The following is a 21554-nucleotide window of genomic DNA, read 5'->3' as shown; positions in this document are numbered from 1 at the left end:
GAAGTCAATGAGAATAAAATGGATTTAATGTAGTTTTAGCTGTCCTATTTTCTGCTGTCCAACCAAAGCTGTGCCACGGTGGTGTTCACAGTATACCCTAAGCAAAGCTTGCACCTTCCTTAAAATCTTACTTTTATCATTTTGGGGTCTCTTTAACCTTGGAACAAACAACTTAGCAGGGACACTTTACCTCAGATCCCCCGCTCCAGTAGTTTACATAATCTCCTCAGACATTATCAGGAAAATGTCATATTGCAGTGTAGGGGCTTTATTGTAACAGAAGCATCACTGATCTTGCTGTGACACGTGCTAATGCAGCACCCGGTAATGGTGCCAAGGTTAAGGCACTTCACTAAGCCTTGAAGTATCTCCCTGCCTTGTATGTCATGTTGTGGAATATTCCTCTTAAAATCTAAGGTGCCTGTTTCTGGTAAATTGTTCTGAACTCCTGTATCAGATTAGTAGTACAACTGTCCACACCCTTAAAATAATATGGTAACGTTCTTTCTATATAAGGGTTTGAACCTTCTGTAAATAGTATATTCTCACTCACGTTCAGGCATTTCTGTACATCTTTGACACTGTAACAGCTCTTTAAGGGCCATGCTTTGCCTTTATATATATATTTATATATATACACATGCATACACATCATGTATTAGAGATGCTGAAAGTGAGAACGGAGGAGGTGTTCAAGTAATTCCATCGTATTACAAAGGGGGTGCGAGTCATAACCTCAGCTCTGGCAATCGTGGGCTACCCAGCATTTCTGGGGTCCTTTAGAAGTCCACCAGGAGCCGCGATGAGTTCAGGTTTTGGCAGTGAGGAGGTTACCAGCCGGCAGTGTTCTCACTTCATCCACTCGACTCTTGTGAATCTGGAAGGCAGGAGTCACCCAGCGGCCGCAAGAGCACTGCTCACCCCGCCAGCTGAAGGAGCCCAGCTTCGACGTGCATTTGGGACACAGAAGCTGCAAGAACAACAAATGACCCCGTTACAAGCTGCGTTCAGATGTAATTCCACGTGAAATGTAATTCTGCGGTAAATTAAATTATGGCAACCTGCGCTAAGCCAGCTCCTGTCCCCGTAGCTGAAATGATACAGAAAAACAGGCCAAAAAGAGAGCTGAATGGGCTGGTGCTTGCCATGCCCTAGGGTGTAGGAGACAGCTGTGCTGGCAGAAGGGATGGCGTGGAAATGCAGCTCATCAGACCTGGTGTGGTTCCAGGAGTTAGGCCTCAGCCAGCCTGAGACCACAGCAGGTTTTTAAGTCTCACAAACCCTCGTCCAACACCCTTGCCAGTGTTCTCAGGCCAACAAGATCTCAAGCTCATTTCCTTATAAAAGGATATTTCACATCTGAGAATCCATCAGTAATCTGCAAAATTGATGCAGGAGAGGCTGGGAGACCTAGGACAGGGTGTGGGAGCCTTCACATGAGGGAATAGCAACAGTTTATCTTGGCAAAAAATAATAATAAATAAAAAATAAAACACATTCACCTGTCCTTCCATGACTCCCAGTAACGCTGGCTCCATCCACTGCACGGGCTCAATGAAGTAAGAGGTGCACTTATCAGGGCCACCGCCAGAAAGCTGCGTTGACTCCGTTATTCTCTTGTGAATAAAGGCTGTTGGTCCGTCTCCTTCCACATGGGACAAAATGCTGGAGCTACGAAATAGAGAGCGCCTGTCCTCCATGACAGAAGGGAGGAAAAAGCAGAAAAAAAAAGTAAAATGCTTGGTTTTACTGTGGAAACTTAGAGACACAATATATATAGTGTGTGTGGCACACGCTATGTGGACATTTACAGAAGATCTTATCCCTATTCTAACAATAATGACATACCCACTGATTTACACAGGCTGTTTTCCTCTTGAGATCACTTCAAAATGCTATGTTGTGGGAAATATGAATGGTTCAATACCTGCACTTCCTGCATCTGTAGAGAACCTCTGTGCTCGGCGTTTGACACATATTGGTCGGATCAACAGCGAAGACTTCTCGAGGTAAGTCTTGAAGTTCTGCGGAGCAGACAAGATTAAGTTGCAAATCAGATCAATAAAGCCATGATACATTACAGCGGGAGAGCACCATGCCTCTGCCCTAGTCACTGTATGTAAAAGCTACTTTCTCCACATTAATTCATTCACTCACCCATTCCATTAGGTAAGGTCAAACTAAAACAGCTTCATCCCACCACAAGTAAGATTAGGATTCAGCCCAGTGAAATGGAATCTAGAATTTGGCCTTAATAAAGGCAAATTAGTTGCCTTTTGCTCTGTATTCTCACTTAAACAGGAAATAAGAGCATAGGAGGAATTGTTAGAGAACAGTTCATCACAGATTTGTTTCTCAGAAACGTCTCAAATACCCTTTTTTCTCCCACTGATGAGCTAGAACTGTGTAGAGAATATGATGTGAACGTTTGTTTGTCTGGTTGACTCAAGGCTCGACTACTCTGAGGGCAGTACTCACAGTCAACAACAACTGAGCTCAGTCTGTAAAGTGGCATCTCACTGATGTGCTTCTGTGTGCCTTTAAGGATAGATGGATGCATCATGCTCATCCCACCTGAGATGTCTAGCTATGGAAGGACATCCACTGCTTTGCTGTCCATGCAGAATGACATCAAATAGGCTCTGCAATTAGTGTGTTGTTGTTGTGTTTTTTTTTAAATGATCTGTGAACCATGGCCCGCCACCATAGTCATACGCTACAGCACACAAGACACAGAGATCTTGATGCACAGCTAGTGAAAGACAGTCACAAACCACAGCAGCACAGGTCAGAGACCACAGATGGGGGCACGTGGCTTAGAACTGCGAACAATGATAACTTAAAGCAAGCACACAGCAGAAAGATCCGCCTGGATGCCTGGTGCTGCCCATGGGGCAAAAAACCACAGAGCAGAAAAACCGTATGACTGCCCTTACGCTGTGATCACCCACCCAGGCCTTTGGCAGACCAGAGAGGCAAATTTCACCTCAAGCTCGAGTGCCTGTCATGGGCAGCGCTCCCCCAGCCCCCCACTCACCGGGGTACCTCTCCCTGAGCATCTGCAGGCGGTACCGCTTGTACAGGGCGCTGCCGCTGTCCACCGCGCAGCCCATGGCCTCGTACAGCTTCAGCTGCCCCTGGAAGCCCGGGTTCACCCTGCGCTGAGAGAGACGGAGAGAGAAGGGCAGGGGCTGAGGCCGGGCAAGGGGAGAGGGGCAGCGCCTCCTCACCCCCTCCTTCAGCCCAGGCACTCACTCGGCATCGGGCTTGGCCGCCCTGACAGCGGCGTACGCCTCCTCCCAGCCCAGCCCCTGCGTCTTCATCAGGTAGGCGGTCACCACGGCCACGCTGCGGCTCACCCCGGCATGGCTGCAAGGGAAAGGCGCAGGATGAGGCGAGGCCAGCCCCGGGGGGCTGCCAGCCGAGCCCCGGTCCGGGTCCCGGTGCCGGTCCCGACCCTCACCAGCGGACGAGGGCGGCCCCGCCGCCCGCCCGCGCCGCGCCGATGAAGGCGGCGCACTCGTCCAGGCGGCTCAGCAGGTCGGCGCCGGGCTCGTCCAGCACACGAACGTGCAGGCTCCGCACCCCCGGCAGCGCCGGCGGCTCCTCGGCGTCCACCGTCAGCACCGCCACCACCCCCGCGGCCGCCAGCGACGCCGGGGACGAGCAGGACGCCGCGCCGCCCACGTACAGCCCCGCCGATACCGGCACCATGCCGCCCGCACCGGGCTCCGCCATGGCGGCCGCCCGGTACCGCCCACAAGATGGTGGCGGCCGCCGGCGGCCGCCCACAAAATGGCGGAGGGGGGCGGGATGGAGGCGGTGGCGGGGTCTGTGGGGAGCTGTGAGGGGCGGCTGGCAGCGGTGCACCCCCCACCCTTCTTTTCCCCAACCTGCATTTATAAGATGTTATAAGGCGAGAAGTAGTAGCTGATACGTGTTCGGTGCTGCCAGCCTTTCAGGTGCTACGATGAGGCTGTGAACATGCCAGCTCTGGAATATCACGGAATCACAGAATTGTCTAGGTTGGAAGCTACCTCAAGATCATCGAGTCCAACCTCTGACCTAACACTAACAAGTCCTCCACTAAACCATATCCCTAAGCTCTACATCTAAACGTCTTTTAAAGACCTCCAGGGATGGTGACTCCACTGCTTCCCTGGGCAGCCCGTTCAATGCCTCACAACCCTCTCGGTAAAGTTCTTCCTAATATACAACCTAAAACTCCCCTGGAGCAACTTTAGCCTGTTCCCCCTCATCCTGTCACCAGGCACATGGGAGAACAGACCAACCCCCACCTCGCTACAGCCTCCTTTAATGTACTTAATTCCAGTCACAGAAAAAACTCTAGTCACAGAGAAAACCATGAAAGCATTGAATATTGTGGTCTTACAAATACTCAGAAAGCAAGCATTGTTAATAAAACTCCAGATGCGTTGCTGAAACAATAGGGCCTGAGTGGACAAACAGATTAAAGGTGAGATCAGTCACTGCAGGACAACCTAGCACCTACATTTTTTCAAAGATTTCTGTTAAACTTCTACCTCAATGTAGTCCTGCGATGTAAACACTACATTCAGTGAGGAAAGGAGGCCTGGAGGAGTATTTATTTGGGAAGCCTCTGGAACCAACTCTGGTATGCAGGTTTGTGTTTGTGAATTGCTGGCTTGGAGATTAAAACAACCCCTAGGGCTGTGAGGGCCCTTCATTCCCTGTCTGTTACCTTTGTAGGATATTCACGATAAGCAGGTTTCTTTATCTGAGCTGAGTTTTTCTACAGAAAATCAGCCACACAGAAAATCTGGTGGGAAACAAAATCAGCTCACTTGTAAAATCTGTTACACAATCACATCCACATAAGCATGAGTAAAATTGATTTACAGAATAAAACTACCAGCAGTTAGCTTTAACTCTTTCTAGACTGAGGCTTCTCATTTGGGACTCAAACTATAAGCACCTTTTACTTGTCACAGATTTTGCATTCCTCTAAACATTTTTGTTACACACCTTACGGACTGACTGTGCTTCTCACTGTAACCTAAAACTGAGTCCAGACCAAGTAATTCCTCACAAGCCTTGCGTAAAACCTCTGAGTAGCTTCTTGCTACTAAAAATCAAATGCCTGTCCCAGCTTGAAACCTGTCACACTCATCTGTTTTGTGCTGGTTCTCATGCAGCAAGTGGACTTTAAACTGCAAGAGACTTCTAACTAACTCCTTATTTCTGTTCTGATCTCTTAACCAGGCCATGACTTGCATTTGGTGCTGAAATCTGATACCGTGTAGACAGAGGCAACCCTTCTTCCTTGAATCCAAGATTTATTACAAGTTAAGCTATGGAAGATCATGGAGCAATGCAGAAATCTTGGTGCAGCTACTTTTTTTTTCTGCCCTGCATAGGATTCAGACCTGTCATACGATGAAAGGAGATAGAGCACTCTTACTCCCACAGAGGAAGATGTGCTGTCTTAGCAGGACACCCATGGAAAACATCACCATGCAGCACATCCACAGCCTTAACCTTTCCTTATCTCAAAAGATCCTGATACTTTACTTCCTCAAACTTTATTTGTCTAAAGTGATCTCTAGCATGTAGCTGCAAGTTTTTCCCAGCATAGGCAGAAAGGCCCATAGGCTGCTTGACAAGTTTCTAAACAGAAGGAAAATGTTGGGTTTCATTAGAAAGAGGTATGGTAATGCTGTTTTCCCAGACTGAGATGTGTAACCTTACCCTACCTCCCCTGTATGAGATAAGAGAGCCTGAAAGCCCCGATTATCTCTCTCTGGGAGGATTGTTCTTGCACAGCCCTGGATGAGACAGCTGTAGGCTGAACTGCTGCAAAAACAGTCTGCAGGGACCCCTCAGAGCATTGTAGGATGCCAGCTGGCCATGTAGGGGGGTGAGGCTGGCAGTCACCTCAGACCTGATAAGGTGAGATTAAACCTGGTGGGAAGGGAGATTATTATCCCCATCCACCAAGAGAGGTGGATGGAGCTGGGGCTTGGAGGAGCAGCTGTCACACTGCAGGACAGGCCACAGCAGAAATCCTGACAGAGATGCTACCCACCCACGTGCTCTTCAAGGACTCCCTGACCCATACTGGTGGAGAGCATGCACTGGTTGTCAGCCTTGTGCTGGGACGCAGCAGCTTACAGGGTTATAGAGTTTCCATGCACAGTGCTGGTGGCCCACAAAGCAGGCCAAGAGGGCTTCTCAGTCCATGTAAAGTTTGCTGTCAACCTGCCTCACCTCCCGTGCTTGTGCTGGTGCCCATGCGATTGCGTGGTGGCCCTGTTAGCAGGCTAGCCCAGCTGAATTTGACCTCTTCGGCTGGATCAGTTTTCAGCTGGGTCAGTTCCCTGAGCTGCCTCACTGCCCAGTGGCATAAACCTGACCTCTGAGCATGGGTTAGGGGAGTCTCTGATAGCTCTGATTTAGATTATTTTAAACTACATACCTACTTTATGTATGCAAAACCTCCTTTTCCAGTTACCATTGCCACCAGCTAGAAGAAAAGGACTTGTTGAAGAAAAAAAAATCATAAAGAATTCAGGCAACTTTTCAATAAAAGCCCCCATCATCTAGCAGGGAAAAAGAAAAGCATACTGAAAATAAAGGTAGGTGAAAATTAAAACCAGATCAAACTCTGTGGACCTTTATTTGTGAAAGTAACTAACAGCTGCAACAAACTACTATGGCAAAGCACTGGATTATCCAACTCTGGAGGGATTTGAATGAAGTCTGCAGGAAAGTATATGTTATTGAAGGGGCTGTGAGTTTTATGACAGTATTTTTTTAGTACTAAGTGATAGTTAATCATGTCTGTTAGCCTTCAAATCTGTGAATTTGTAGGGGTGACCAGTAGCCTTTTTTTTCTTTTTTTACAGTGACAGAAGCAACAGACTGAGCTTGCATGGAGAAGACTGCTGTCCGATGCCTGTGGGGTTGCTGCAGGTGTGGTGTGATCGCTACACTCCTGTACATCAGCTCCCTGAGCTACGGATGATGAGGGAATGGGAAAAAGCTGTAATTTCAAAGTGAAAATCTGTGGTGAGGGAAAGTACAAGATTCGTGTGCAAGAGCTTCACACGACTGAGGCTGCACTCCCTAAACAGCTTCACTGTTTCTGTGAACCCCCCTTTGCTGTGTCTGCCACCTGCAGCTTGAGCATATGGTGATGTATCCTGGGTTTGCTCACAACTCCCAAAATAGAGTAAATATTTTTTTCAGTTTGATTTGCAAACTCCCCCTCCTCCTCCCCCTCTTCAGCTTTTGTCTTCTCCTACGCCACCGAAATTTGTTAACGGTTCGTTCTCCCCCGGGGTTCTGGGAAACCGTGTGACTAATTAAGTAGCTGGGGCAAGCTCAGGTGCAAGGAAAAACAACTCAGATGACGGACCACTGCCCACTCGCTCCAGTAAGTGCATTCCATCTCAGCATGCATCACGAGGGAGGGATGACGTGGGAGAAATCTCAACGCTGCTCATTCGTAATGGAAAAGAAAGTGCTGGGCTTCCCTGGGCTTCCCACTCCAGATCAGCAAAACTGGGTCTACTGCAGAAGCAAAAATGCTGTGTGAAAGGGCCAACAGGTGGAAACACGTCTTAAGACATTTGTGAGAGACAATGACTCAGTTTCTGCATCCTCCTCAGGTCTCCATGTAGCAAGCATTTGAAGGTCATGCTTTGCATGGGTCCTGCTGGTGAACCACCCCGGTGGCATTTCTTGCCTCTTGGAGAAAAACCTCTCAGCTTTTGCTGAGCTCGGGAACTTGGTGGGAGCTGGAGAGCCCTACACAGCAGCATCTCATCCCTCGGACAACCTTTCAGCTGTTGCTGTGCTTTTAGTGGCAAATTTAACCTCAGGTTTGTGAAAGACTACTCTTCCCAGCATTAGACTCTGTGGGTCTATACAAGACTTTACATGTCTATTTTGATTTATCGAGAGGGAAAATTGCTGCGTCTCCCCACAGGAAACCTCAAAGACTTGTAGAGGCAGCTACTAACAGAGAGAGGAGCTCAGTCCTGATACTCTGAAAGAGGATTTCACAATAACCCCACATGACGGGGATGTTCTTACCTGTCTCCATGCTCTCTGTATCAGCAGACATGCAGTTATCCCACATGTCAAACAAAAGGGAACGTTTTCCAACTGCAGATTTGATGCTCAATTACAGAATAGAGCCTGACAGCTTTTACTAGTGTGTATTAATAACCCTACTTCACTTTATGGCTTTAACAGTTGCAGCTAGCAAGATTTATAGTGACACATTACGTTCGGCAATGCATCACGAAAGGAAACTAATCTGACAGTGCCAGGTCACTGAGCTGACTTACAAGTTTTTAAGTGCATTTCATCTGCCAAATTTGCTGCCCTATTTACTGGATTAAAATGAACACGTTGCTCTGTGTTTATAAAACTTCATACTTAGCTCTGTTTTGGCGGTTTCCAGACTCTTTTTTTTTTTTTTTTTTTCCCTCTGTTACGGTAATGTCCCAGCACCCATTTGGTCTTTCTTCCTTCCCCATCCTCTCTGTAAACTCTTTGAAATGGTTCCCACAGAGTGTGTCCCAAAGGGGAACCCAACACAGGGAAGCTACAGGCAGGAGAGGAGCGAGCATAGCTGTGGGGTTGCAGGCAGAGATGAGGGACGGAGCGGCTGTGGGAGAAGGGCAAGAGGGTGATCGTCCAGGAGCAGAGGGAGATGGTGCCTCTCAGCAGGAATCTGTCCCCCAGTTGTTCTCAAAGAAAGGAGGGTTTGCTGAGACTGGGATTGTCTCCTGCCACTTCTCCCTATGCTTGGTGTTCGAGCTGACAGCGGGACAGTCAGTCCTGCCTAAATGTCAGGCACTATGTGCTCTGGGACGGGGTCAGAACCCCCTCAGCAGCCACAGCACTCGTGCATTTTTAATCTCTTGTCTCTCCAGTGGGCTGTGCCTTCCCGTGTTTTCCATCCTCACGGCACAGGAATCCACCGCACAGATGCAGATGGATAACAGGAGGCTGGCTCCTGCCAGGGGGAAATGGGCTCGCTCCCCTAGGCGTCCATTGCTCAAAGATGCATTCCTCACTCCTCCTGCAACCTACACAAGTCTGGCCCAGCAGGTTTCAAAATCCAGTCCCTCTGGCCTTCCTGTAGGATCGATGGATAGTGACTGACATATTTTTGGGAGCTTTAAATTCATGACAAAGAGCTCCGCACTTCCACTGAAGCATACTCAATGTCTAAGACATGGTTGAGACACCCCTTTGTTTTCACATTTTTGTGAAACAAGAACTTCTAAACAAATAAAGTACGATCCTTCTATCAGTATTTTAACATCTGTAATATCATTGTGTTGCAAGTTTCTTTGCCTTTATTGATGTCAAATAAATACTACAAAATATTTTTTCAACGTGTAATTGCTGTTTCTCCAAGAGGGAACAGAAAACATACCATCCAAAATAGACAATGGTATGTGAGGCAGAAGTACTGCTGAAAACACCTTTTTAACAGGGGACACCATTCAGTATTTTAACCTCTGAGTGAGACACTTCCCTACCGGCGGTTATGCCTCCGTCATGTCTGCTATTACTCCTTTTTGAGTTCCCTATTTCTCTTTCTTGTTTCAGAAGCACAGGAAAAAAAAAAAAAAAAAAAAGATGTCCTGCATTCAGAAGTTCAACCCTGTAACTCTGTCACAGGCAACCCTATTATGGATTTTGTTATCTAGCAGGTATCTAAAACAAGTTAGTTTTACTCCCCTCCTTCTCTACTGCACTAGCCTGAAGGGATGGTGCTGTCAGCAGACAAAAAGATGCTGACCTACGCCAAGTGTGCTCATAGAGGAAGATACAGAAAGAAAAGAAACCCACCCATATCCCTGCCCGGCTTTTGTTTTGGTGGCCGAGGGCCTGTTTCTGGTGGCTGAGCGAAGAGCAGCATTTCAGCCTCCTCTCACAGGATCAGCTTTGAACCCATCTCCCCTTGGCGTGTGTGACAGAACAGCGCTCCAGATGTGCTTTTCCCAGTGCTTTGCAAACACAGCTGTGGCACGGCGAGGCGCACAGAAACCACCCCTGCTCCCTTTTCTCCTCTTTTGCCCCAAATACTGAGGGTTTCCAGCAGCAAGTGCAATTTTTCTTCCCTGAGGCTCTTGCCCCGAGGGGGGGGGGGGGTGTCTCTTCAGGACAACCCCTGTGGCGTTGGGCTCCCCGTGACTGAGGCAGCCGGTCCCCTTCTCCTCGGGCTCGGTCCCGGCACCGTGTCCGTGTGTCCGTGTGTCCGTGTGTCCGTGTGTGAGGAGAAGCCGCCCCTGAGGGCGGAGGAGGAGCGGAGGCGGGGCGGCGGCGCGGCTATAAAGGGCGGGCGGAGGGGGCAGGGAGGCGTGCGCGGGAGCGGGGCCGGGCGGCGCGGCGGGGCCGGGCTGAGGTGAGCGGGGACGGGACGGGGTGAGGCGAGGCGAGGAGGAGCGCGGAGCTCCTCGCTGTGCGAGCCTCTGGGGCTAGGCGTGTGGTGATTATTTCTGTGGTAATAAGGGCAGCGATGCACGCTGTGCCCCTGCACGATAAAAACGCTGGAGCCCAACCAGGCGCGGGTGGTGGGGTGGAAAGCTCCGCTGGAGAAGTGCTCCCGTGGGGTGCTGTGTGCCTCGCCCCAGCTGCTGAGGAGCCCACAGCTGGAAAGGAGGAGCCTGTGGGCTTGCAGAGTGAGCCAGGAGTCAGGAGAGGCTCCCGTGCTGTGGAGAAGATAGTGCTTTAAGGTGAAAGTGTATTTTAATATGCCTGAGGGCAGCTCCTGTCAGCCTCGGTGCCTCTGGGGCTATACTGTGCTGGAGCTTTAAGGTCTGTGTTTGAAGAAACCCTTGCTTTGTCCTGGATTAATTATTTTATGAATCGCAAGCTTGTTTCATGGCTACTGAAGCTGATATGATACGCAGCTGCTTATGCCCAAGGACAGAAGCTGCTTCCCCCGGAGCACTTCTGCGTTGCCGTCTCGCTCTGTCACCTCCGTGAACACAGTCAAAGAGCTTCTTGAAAGCCAAAAGCTGGAGGCTGACAAGCAAGAGATAACAAGAGCTGCTGCTTGAATCTTGCTTGAAGCGTTCCCCACGCAGCGCTGGTTCGTGTTGCCAAACAGTGTGGTTGCTTTTTAAGCAGCTCCCGGTAGGCAGGAGTTAACTGAGCTAAGTCTGAGTGGTCTGACCTTGGCAGCTGCCAGCGCAGCCTTCACGAGTACTTGGGGCAGATGAAGGTGAGACCTCAGTCTGTAGCTGTCAGGGAGCACCTGGCCACCATAAAAAGCTGTAACACTTAAAACAGAAAAGCATATTAACTCCTGTTGGAGTTGAGTGACTGTAGAGTATATGTAAGTATTGATATATCTCAAAACAAGCTGCTGAAGTACCAGAGAATATCTGCTCAACTGTTATGAGAGCTGTGACAGCACTCCTTAAAGTGCTAATGCTTGGACTAGGCTGTGACAAAATCTGGTCATTGAGGTTCTCAAGTCCTTAGTGTAACGCTGACATGTGCGCCTTAATCCCACCTGAATATATGCTAGCTCTTACAAGCTTGTTTTCCCTCCACAAACGACTAAAAAGGTCAGGGAAAGTAGGAATACTGCCCAAAAGGTAATTTGATTATGTAGTGTATCTGAAAAAGAACTGCTTGCAGACTGGAATGCAAATTTAAAAGTTCTGTTATCTGGCTTTGTAGCTGAAATGCTCTCCAAGATGCTGAAGTTCTATAGTTTTTGCAGGAGCAAGGTGGACTTCTCCCTTAGCCTGTAAGAGGAAGATAATGGAAACTACTGGAAATACTATTTTTTTTTTAAAAAAAAAAAAAAAACAAAAAACAAAAAACAAAAAAAGAACTTCTATGAAAAAGCAATCTTGTGCCTCTGGCATAACTGGAGTGCTTTCAGTGGATTGGATCTCTAAGCCCTGGAACTAAAACACCTGAGTGTTTTCCACTGTTGTGTTAGCTGGAGAGAGGTTTGAGCTTTACCTATAATGAAACAAGTTCAAGGTTAGCTTTTGGAAGCCTTCTGTGCTTATGGTTCTCTCTGGCTTCAGCTGGTACTGCGGATCTTAGAAACCTGGGCAAAGCTTATTTGTATTATTCATTGATAATTGCCCTTTGAAATGAACTGCTGTGGTGCGGTACTTAACTCTGCATCACCAAGAAGGACACAGACAACTACATTTTGTGCCTGAACAAGCAGGGAAGCTGAGAATCATTTCGGGTGAAAGGCTTGCTGATAATCATTAGTCTGTAGAATTATTTCTCTTTAGGTTCTACATGTAGACAGCAAGCAGAGCATAAGATGTATGTTTAGGAAGTGCAAACCGAAAGTTTAACTTACATTTTTTTTCTTCCTCCACCTCCTTACAGTTTCTTTGGAGAAGAAAAACCTGAACATGGCAAGCAAAGGAAGTAATACAGACTGCATGTCATGCAGCGTACTGAACTGGGAGCAGGTCAGCCGCCTGCATGAGGTTCTTACAGAGGTGGTCCCGATCCATGGACGAGGTAACTTCCCGACGCTGAAGATAACTCTGAAGGACATTGTTCAGACCGTTCGGAGCAGGCTGAATGAAGCAGGCATTGCGGTACATGATGTCCGTCTGAACGGCTCTGCAGCTGGCCACGTCCTGGTCAAGGATAATGGTCTGGGGTGCAAAGACCTGGATCTCATTTTTCAAGTGTCTCTTCCGAGTGAGGCAGAGTTTCAGCTAGTTCGAGATGTGGTGTTGCGCTCCCTCCTGAATTTCTTGCCAGAAGGAGTAAGCAAGCTAAAAATCAGTCCAGTAACACTGAAGGAAGCCTACATCCAGAAGCTGGTTAAAGTGTCCACAGAATCAGACCGTTGGAGCTTGATATCACTCTCCAACAAACATGGTAGGAACGTGGAGCTGAAGTTTGTAGACTGTATAAGACGGCAGTTCGAGTTCAGTGTGGACTCCTTCCAAATCATACTGGATTCCCTGCTTTTCTACTATGACTACTCGGAAAACCCCATGTCAGAGCACTTCCATCCAACTGTGATTGGGGAGAGTATGTATGGAGACTTCGAAGCAGCTTTCGATCACCTCCAGAACAAGCTGATAGCTACCAAAAATCCTGAAGAGATCCGAGGTGGTGGGCTTCTGAAGTACAGTAACCTCTTAGTGCGGGACTTCAGGCCCATGGATAAAGATGAGATCAAAACACTGGAGCGCTACATGTGCTCCCGGTTCTTCATAGACTTCCCAGACATCCTGGATCAGCAGCGCAAGCTCGAGACCTACCTCCAGAACCACTTCTCCAAAGAAGAGAGGAGCAAATATGACTACCTCATGATCCTGCGCAGGGTGGTGAACGAGAGCACGGTGTGTCTCATGGGGCACGAGCGAAGGCAGACTCTCAACTTGATTTCTCTGCTGGCTCTCAGAGTACTGGCGGAGCAGAACATCATCCCTAATGCCACTACTGTTACCTGTTACTACCAGCCAGCACCTTACGTTAGTGATGTGAACTTCAGCAACTACTACCTTGCCAATGCTCCCGTGCCATATAGCCAGTCCTACCCGACTTGGTTGCCTTGCAACTGATCGTTTCTCTCCAGCGTTCTTGAGTGGAGGCTACTAAAAGCCGAGTTGCCGAGTGTAAATACACAAGTAATGACTGCCAGTTGGAGGCTTTCTAATAAATAGGACTGTCGGACTATCCATTTCCTGGTGTGTGGTAGGAATACACAGCCAGGTGATGTGTGAAGAACCTTTTTCAGTATATCTCTACAAATGCCAAGGAGCCTTATTACCTCCTCACTGGGAGAAGAGAACCAGCAGCCAAGTGTTAGAGGAATAGTTACAAAACTAGGCACCAGTCTTGGAAATGGCTGTTAATGTCACCTAAGTGTGGAGTATTCAGTGAACTGGGTTAGTTAATAGAGCAAAGACTGGAAAACGTCTTGTGCAGAGCAGAAGTTGATCCCGAACTCTGCTTTCTATTGCCTAATCTCATTACTTTATACTTCCTCAGTTCAATTTTTAGTCAGCTTTCTATTGAACTAATTGTGCAAGAGTGGGCTTGTGTCATGCTTGGGCTGCTTCTACTTTCTGGCTGTGTAGAACTGATGACAGGATGGATATTGTCCCTCTCGTAGAGGGCCTGAAGGGTGTTTTCTGTTGTACATGGGTGTATGTGGGCCTGCCTCAAGTTCAAGATAACGTCTTGGAAGTTGAAGATGAATTAGTAAATCTGTCCCTAAAGCATGAGCTGGCTAAACCCTTCTTGAGTACAAAAAGGGATGGAAGGTGGCTTGTCTAAACATGCACCAAAACCTGATCTAAAAAAATGACTAAGTCCTTGGAATAAGGCACTAAAACCTTTAAATTGGAACTGCTGTTTGAATGGTTAAGATGGGGAAAATACTATTAAGTATAGGCTTAAGATAAAGTCTCTTTCAAAAGAGTTATTGGCACAGTTGGAAAGTAGCGCAGCTCTTACACTGAAGTGTGACTTAACTTTCTTCCTCATGGGTCCACAGCAGGCAAAAAAAGAAAAACCAAACCACTAACTTGTAGTCTGATGTGCACGTCTGCCACAGCATAAATTCCTTAAGTGCCTCCTAAGGGTTTTTTTTCTTGTACAAATTCAGGAGGTCCTGAAGGCTTGCCTTTCTGTCTCCTCTTAAGGGTTAATCTTTATCACTTTTTTTTTTTTTAAGTTTGTCACTATCACTTGGTCACTGTATGAGATAGGATTTGGGGAGGTTAAAGCCGAGATCTTTGTCTTTAGCAGTCTTAACCTTCACTTCATGTATATAAACCCTAAGCAGAGCTTTCCACAGAGGCTGTGTGTAGTGGAAGTCTACCCCTGCTTTCAGAACAGCCTCTGAGAGAGCGTGTGCTCCCTTGGAGGCTGACCTTCTTAACGGGTATGTGCTGAACTTGCTGCTTTGATGCCCCTGTGCTTTATAAGGATGGTTCGGAGTTCCACGGTGCTGTATGCAGCAGTACTAGAAACTGACTGGAAGACTTTTTCACTGAGCTGCAATAATAAAATATGTATAGCAAATGATCTTGAGGTTCCTTTGCTTCACCAGAGAAGTACTAGAAACAGAAAGGGGTGCAGAACTAGGAAGGCAAATTGTTGAGATACTTAATATGTAGCAGTGCAGTGTTTAAGGATACTTAATTGCTAACCCTTCTTGGGTCTCAGAAGCTCACGCAGACAGCTGGAAGTCAAAGTGCTGGATCAAACAAATGATTTATGTGTAGAAGGGAAAGCAGAAAGCAGGTAAAACACCTACAGCTGGTATTAAAGGTAAAGAGTAGCAGTGCAGCTCTTACCTGGCAGTGAAAAACTGCCTCTTCTTGGTAGGACCAAAGACTTCTGGTTATGAAAAGTGGGAGAACTTGCAACATAACTGATTGATGAAGACCACATCAGTACAGCAGCAGAGCTGCTGTTTGCTTCAGTTAGCTTAGGAAGGCAGGGAGGGATCCAACTGAGGAAGCTGGCTGCAGCCAGGCATGCTTTAGGTTAATTTCTCCAGCAGTCTTGTAAGCATCTTCAGTAGCAAATAGACAGTTTGGTGGCTTTTTTTTATTATCGAAGGCTCTTGAATAGTCTGCCAAAGGAGTTGGATTCAAAAGTAAACCCATTCTTTTGTATAAACTGTGGCTTGGACTTGGAGTAGCATACAGGCAAGGTACCTCTCACCCAAGACACTAGCTGGAAGGCTTTTTTAAAAACTAATGGTTTGGCTGGTGTTGTCATGTGTGTCAGACTTAGAGCAAGCTTACTGCCAGAATGAGTAACTTCTGCATGAGAAGCAATACTTGGACCAGCACGGAGTATCACCAGAAGGGAGGAAGCCTTTTTAAGGGTTTAATTGCTCTCATCTCTTAAATAGCTGCAGTTGGCTTTAAAAAAAAAAAAAAATAGCTGTGCCTAGAGGAACGTGTTTGATTTTCATTTCAAGTAGCTTACACTCTGGTCTTACAGCATCTCACAGCTTACCTTTAGGAAATCTCATGGCTGATCTTTAGGAACTTTCTGTGCATCAGCTCCTGTGGGAGAAGCAGCCCATGCTCAGGGGACAGTCCTCATTAGCTTGAAGCAAGCTGCCTTGTTTCTTACTGGTCTTTGAGTACCTTGGCTGCTGTACATCGGGCCAGATGTATCTAATAGAAAAGAAAGTGCTAGAAAGCTCTCCTGGATTTATGTTGGGACAGAGCTATGGAGAACTCAAGCTTCCTGCCAAAAGTATTTGTGCTTTTGCTAATGTCTCTTGTAACAGAGGATCCTAAGGAAGCTTTCTTAAAAGTCGAATGGCTGTTCTCTGAACGTCTGCCTTCCTCGGTTTAAGCTTTGCAGGACTGCTGTGTTCCCCTGTCAGCATCTTACATTGCTCTGGGATGATAAATACTTGATGCTTTTTAGTCTGGATTTGAAGGTCTTGAGCAGTTAAGCTGTAGCCTGGAGTTGCACATTACCTATTGTATTGGCACTAAGTTATAAGGGATTGCTGGGATGATGTGTGGTCTCATTGCCTTCAAAACAAGCCCGGCTCGGCAGTCTAGGTGGAGCTGAAATAATTAATAGCTTTTCATCGTGGTGCTGCCAGCAGCCTGCCCCTTCCTGACTTCAAGCTGTCCTGGCAACCTGCTGTTGCAGGTAGCAGCAGCTTAATCTGCTGCGTGCTGGTTGGTTTGGGGTCAGGTTTTGGGGGACCCTGTAGCTGGGAGTCACACGAGAAGAAGTGCTAGGTTAAAGTGATGACCCTAGGCCAAGTTCAGGCTGCCTGATTCAGTCTCCCTTCAGTGCTAAATGATGCAAACCTGCACTCTCCTCTGCTTCTGTAGCAAGTGGAGGTTTGGGACAGGCTATTTCCCCAATGCATTCCCTCAAGGCAGCAGCATCAAAGCGAAGTTACAGCGACACTGCACTGCAGGACTTGTGTCTGTGCATCATTCCTAAGGGCTAGGCTTCTGGGAAATGAGACCTTATGCTTTAAAATAGCTCTCTTCTTCCTGTAGCTTAAACTCTGCGGGGCTAAGTCAGTCTGAGGCTAAGCATCTGTTCTGAATATTTATCACCGAGTCCTCCTTAACATACAGTTTATTGATATTTTTGCTCATTTGTAAGCTGGATGAAGTCTTATATTTGATCAAGATGCTACCACGGAGACCAGGGTGGATTTTAGTCACTTCCCTGAAATCCCTATGCTGATCTACAAAGAAGAAGGTAGTGTTTAAATCTAGCGCAAGTACCTGGAGATCTTACTGAGACTTAAAACCCCATGGTTTTTGTGATGGAGTTGCTGAGTTAAGCACTTGGTATGTTTTTGTGCCTAGATGTTGTGGGTTTTTCTGATCGTTAGAGTTCCTGCAAACGTTTGTAGGGATCTCTGCTTGTCGTGCCATTGGTTGGGAAAAGGCCTCTTAGGAAATAACTTGGGCAAATTGCTTCAATTCAGCGTACTGACAAATTGTTTGCTGTCCCTCTTACTAAACCTGTTGAATCAGAGTGCCATGAATGTTAGGCACAGAAATAAGCAATAAGCTGGCCATTGTTACTGGCAAATCGGTCTAATTTGGGCATCGGGAGAGCCAAATGGATAAGTGATACTTGTAGCTTTTGCGTCGAAGTCTTACTCAAACCATTGCTGTCAATGACTTGTTAACTATGGCAAAGTGTCTTTCATATCTGCTCTTTAATTTCATTGAAACTCATTACGAGGTGGGATGCCGGGCGATAGTTGTAGGAGCTTTTGTGGGAATGGTTGGAGCACTCCAGTTTCTCTCCTCCATGGGAAGAGAAGGCCGCTCACTGAAGTATCTGCATTGGGCTTGTCTGTCTTTCTTTCTGATTAAAACCACACTTTTTGTTGAAATTTGAAAGCTTTTTTTCTATGTTTATTTCCTTTTTTTTTTTTTTTTTTTTTTTTTTTTTTAATATTAGAAGTCGGCTCTTGGAAAATCTCATGCTTGTTCGAAAAAGTGAGTTTTTCCTTTAGGCTGGCAGAACAAGATACTAGGAGTACTTGGATTTGTGACGAGCCCTGATGTGAGATTGGTCACAAGAACTCGATCTGCTGTTCTGCACTGTGGTATTCACTTGTTCACCCTTGGGAACTGGGTTTTGGACCTTAATGATCCTGCAATTCCTGTACAAATAAACTTATGCTAAACATTGCTTGCCTCGAGTTATTCCTGCACCAGAGTCGTGCTGACTGGGAGTCCTTGCAGCTTATTGAGTGGTGTGTATAAATACACTGGTGGAGGGGAAGAAATGGTTGATTTTTTTTTTTTTTTTAGGTCTTCCTCAAGAATTTTTATCACTAATCTACAGATCTGCCTCTCAACTGGCTGAGGATGAGTGAGTTAAATGAGACAGGTGTGTGATTGATCTCTCACTTAAATTACAGTGATGGTTTTTAAAGAAGCACTTGCCTTCTGCTGCTGGTCTGAGAGTGAAATGTGGGAGCATGTCCCTAGTCCTATGAGCAGCAACCCTCTAAGGTACCTACAAGCTGAATGTCTTTGTGCTTTCCCTCTGTCCTGAGATTTGATGCTTCTGTTGGCAGTGAACTGCTAAAACTTACTGGTCAATGTAGGCTGAGCGGGTCAAAGCTAAATAAAAGCTGGGGATGTGTGGCAGTATATTTGCTGCTATAGAATCAAAAATAAATGTACTATAAAAAGCATGCCTGCTCCTAATCCCTCCCAGAGCTCAGAGAAGCTTTACCCTCTCAGTTAGGTAACGCTGGAGGAAAGTCCAGCCTTCAGGACCTTGTAACAACTGCAGTGGAAACTTCTGCAGAGGCTAGCAGGAGCACCGTGATCTTACAAAGGCAATCGTGGAGCCTGTGTAGTCCCTTTCCAAGGTGTAGTTTCTCCCTTATGGACTTAAATGGAGAACTGATAATGCAGCTGCACAGAGGGTGGGTGCCACAAACCATCTGTTTGTCACCTGAAACTCCCTTACCTCAACCCCTCGATTTATCTTGTCGTAAAAGTTTCGGGAGTTATTTTGGGCAGCCTCCCGTAGGTTTCTCGGATACCAGACTTTAAAATGTGTGGGGTCAGACGGTGCCACAGCCAGGCGGCCGGGGTTAGGCGAGTGGCTGTGCTCACACTTTCAGTTCCACGAGGAACCTCCAGCACGGTGAAAACTGATAATAAATGAAGAAGTGAACTGCTCTACCCTCTTGCTGCTGCATGGTCAGTGGAAACAAGCATCCTGTCTGGTGGTACTGCCAGAACCCAGCCTCACCCCTGCTGAGCAAGATGAGCTCTGTTTTGTGACAGGGAGCAGGAGGATTGAGAGGACTGGTCCTCCAAATTGTCACTGCTGTTCTGGTGGATGTAATTATTTCCTGCCTGCCTCCTGTGATGGTGGCTCCTGTTGGCTTTAATATTTTGAAGCCAGCGCTTGATGTGCCCTCCTACAGACAGAGCAGATGCTTCTGTGGGAGAACCAGACTGTGTGCCTGCTTATTTTGAGCATTGCTCACTACATATTTACTAGATTTAGTGCCCTAACACACTGAACAGGGGTGGTTGCTGTCTTCAGCAGTAAAATAGGGTTTGCATTTATGCAGCCTCCACTAAGGAGGGAGATGTATCAAAGGATGCAATGCACCACTCGAGTGTGGGTGTTAGACGTACCAGACGTGTCTTACTGTAGTAGCAGCGCTGTAATCTGTTGGGTTTGGTTTGGTGATAAAAAGATAAGCTCCATATCCTCTGGGCAAGGCTGCCTAGCGGAGGGAGCAGTTAACCTCCCAAACCTTAGTAATTTTCCTAGTAGGAAGGAGTTGAGTCATCGTGCTGGAAAAACAGAGCCTTGCCAAGAGCCATGTGCAGAGCAGCTGCTAGATGGAAGCTGGTAGTTCGCTTATGTAAATGAAGGGAAGCTCTGCTATCTGCTGCAGCGTTACCACGTTTGCTCTCAGATGGGGGGTTCAGTAAACCACCAGGAACCAGTTACTTAGGCTAGTTAATCCAGCAAAATGCTGCACTGAGTCTTCATGGCTGCTAAGTTGTGCAGGGAACACTCTGTGCCCATTCACTGCCATCCCCGAAACATTAGTTTTGTTCTCTATCTGACTCGTATGGTGCTTGGACAGCAAAACTGCTTCAGAAAAGGGTGAAACCTACAGATTATACTGATTGTACATCAGGCAGAGGGAAAATTGCCTTCCTTACAAGGGAAGGGTTGCAATGTGAGCCTTCTGCTTCGGTTGCTGCCTTCGCACTGCAAGGCAAGGCTTCTGAGCATGTAGGATGTGAAGCACGTGAATTGCACCCACGAATAGGTCTCATTGCGGGCACTCTTCTCCCTTCGGAGTCAACCTGCCACCTGCAGCAATTCCCTTCTCCACCCCCTATATCTCCCTTATCTGAATTACTTACTCTGAAAGCTATATCTCAGTATAACTACTGGAAAGTCATTCAATCTTTCTAAAGCGCTTGCCTGAAATTTAGCGTGTGCTCTGAGAAGCTGTTCTAATATTTGGTTGTAGCCCTCGCTGAGAATGACGTTATTTCTGTAGCGATGGGTTCCCGAGAATCCGTGACCTGGGGATTGCTGCTTCCTTATCAACACGGCTGAAACGTCCCAGGCTGTCTCGTGCTAGCCACTAATCCCTTCAGCTCTTGGATGAACTGAGGAAAATGAGCCCTTGAAGCCTGATATTGCATGTATCCGATTTGGAAGCTGGAAACCTTTTCTTTGGGAGCTCTGTTTTTTCTCTGTATCTAATGAACCAGCCCCAGTGGCTAGCCCAGTGCTCCACGTAGCCACGGAAAAGAAATAGTGCTAAGATTACTTCTCAACTTCTTGATGCCTGCGTCCCAAAATTGTGCTTGCTGTTTTTACCGTAGCGTTATGGCATGCCGAGCGCTCTTGCTGGCAGTTGTTTGCAGCGAGCTCAGAGTCCATCTGCTGCTTTTCAAAGCTCCGTCTCCCATCTGGTATTGACAACATCTGTGCTCCTGGCTTCCAGATGTAGCGCTTTGCATTTGGTGGTATTAGAAAAACATTTTGTCTGAGTCCTGTGGTCAAACCCTGACAAAGTAGAAGGACAGAGCAACTCAACTTCATTGTTCACGAGCTCACCGACCTACAAGTGTGGTGAAATGCCTGCAAATGACAGCAGCACTCATGGTTTTGGGTTGTTCTTGCATACTGAAGTGTGCCTGAGGTTGCTGCGGGCACTTTGAAACCTGCAGGTGGCTTAGAAACAATGTCAGCACCATGTCCACAAAGGTACAGGACGCAGGTTATTTTGGGATTTTTATTTTTTTCAAATGCAAGGTACAGACAGCAGACGAAGCCTATATTCTGCCACTGTGCTTAACAGCAGTTCCTCAGTCCTTTCCTCTGCACCCCTCCACCTAAAATACCGCAGTGACGAGTATCCCAGGGGCAGGACTTAGCAGCATGACTGAACTGCTCTTGCTGTTACATCTGGTAGTCATCATGTCATCTGCCGGGCTGTTTTACTGTTCATCTGGGGCTCCCCAAATGGTGCGTAGTACTGAATAATTGCCAGGGCTGATGTAGTTTTTATAGAC

At 47.1% G+C, this 21554-nt stretch overlaps 2 protein-coding genes across 3 annotated transcripts; one reads left to right on the top strand and one right to left on the bottom strand.

Annotated features, from left to right (window-relative positions):
• Positions 1-8: 8 nt before the first annotated feature.
• DUSP12 (dual specificity phosphatase 12) lies at positions 9-3744 on the bottom strand. 2 transcript variants are annotated; one of them, XM_032186438.1, is made up of 6 exons: positions 3464-3744; positions 3256-3369; positions 3038-3156; positions 1928-2024; positions 1503-1689; positions 9-970 (listed from the first exon to the last, which is right to left on the bottom strand). In XM_032186438.1, the coding sequence occupies exons 1-6, from the start codon at positions 3736-3738 to the stop codon at positions 809-811; spliced, it is 954 nt and encodes a 317-aa protein (XP_032042329.1). In that variant the 5' UTR covers positions 3739-3744; the 3' UTR covers positions 9-808. The 2 variants fall into 2 exon arrangements, with proteins under 2 accessions (XP_032042329.1, XP_032042341.1); XM_032186450.1 differs by having other exon boundaries at positions 1503-1671.
• An 8657-nt stretch (positions 3745-12401) lies between these two features.
• TENT5C (terminal nucleotidyltransferase 5C) lies at positions 12402-13574 on the top strand. Its single transcript, XM_032207663.1, has one exon. It carries the CDS (start codon positions 12402-12404, stop codon positions 13572-13574), a length of 1173 nt encoding a protein of 390 aa, XP_032063554.1.
• The last annotated feature ends 7980 nt before the right edge of the window (positions 13575-21554 follow it).

Source organism: Aythya fuligula, chromosome 1, assembly GCF_009819795.1.
Source record: "Aythya fuligula isolate bAytFul2 chromosome 1, bAytFul2.pri, whole genome shotgun sequence".
Classification (NCBI taxonomy): Eukaryota; Metazoa; Chordata; class Aves; order Anseriformes; family Anatidae; genus Aythya; species Aythya fuligula.
The sequence above is the reverse complement of the archived record's forward strand: the minus strand, read 5'-3'. Positions and strand labels throughout refer to the sequence as shown.

Coding starts and splice junctions, on each gene's coding strand:
- DUSP12 (XM_032186438.1), bottom strand. CDS start 3,738: ATGGCGGAGCCCGGTGCGGGCGGCATGGTGCCGGTATCGGCGGGGCTG. Junction 2,025..3,037: donor GCTCAGGGAGAGGTACCCCG/GTGAGTGGGGGG, acceptor TCTGCTCCGCAG/AACTTCAAGACTTACCTCGA. Junction 1,690..1,927: donor TACAGATGCAGGAAGTGCAG/GTATTGAACCAT, acceptor CATGGAGGACAG/GCGCTCTCTATTTCGTAGCT.
- TENT5C (XM_032207663.1), top strand. CDS start 12,402: ATGGCAAGCAAAGGAAGTAATACAGACTGCATGTCATGCAGCGTACTG.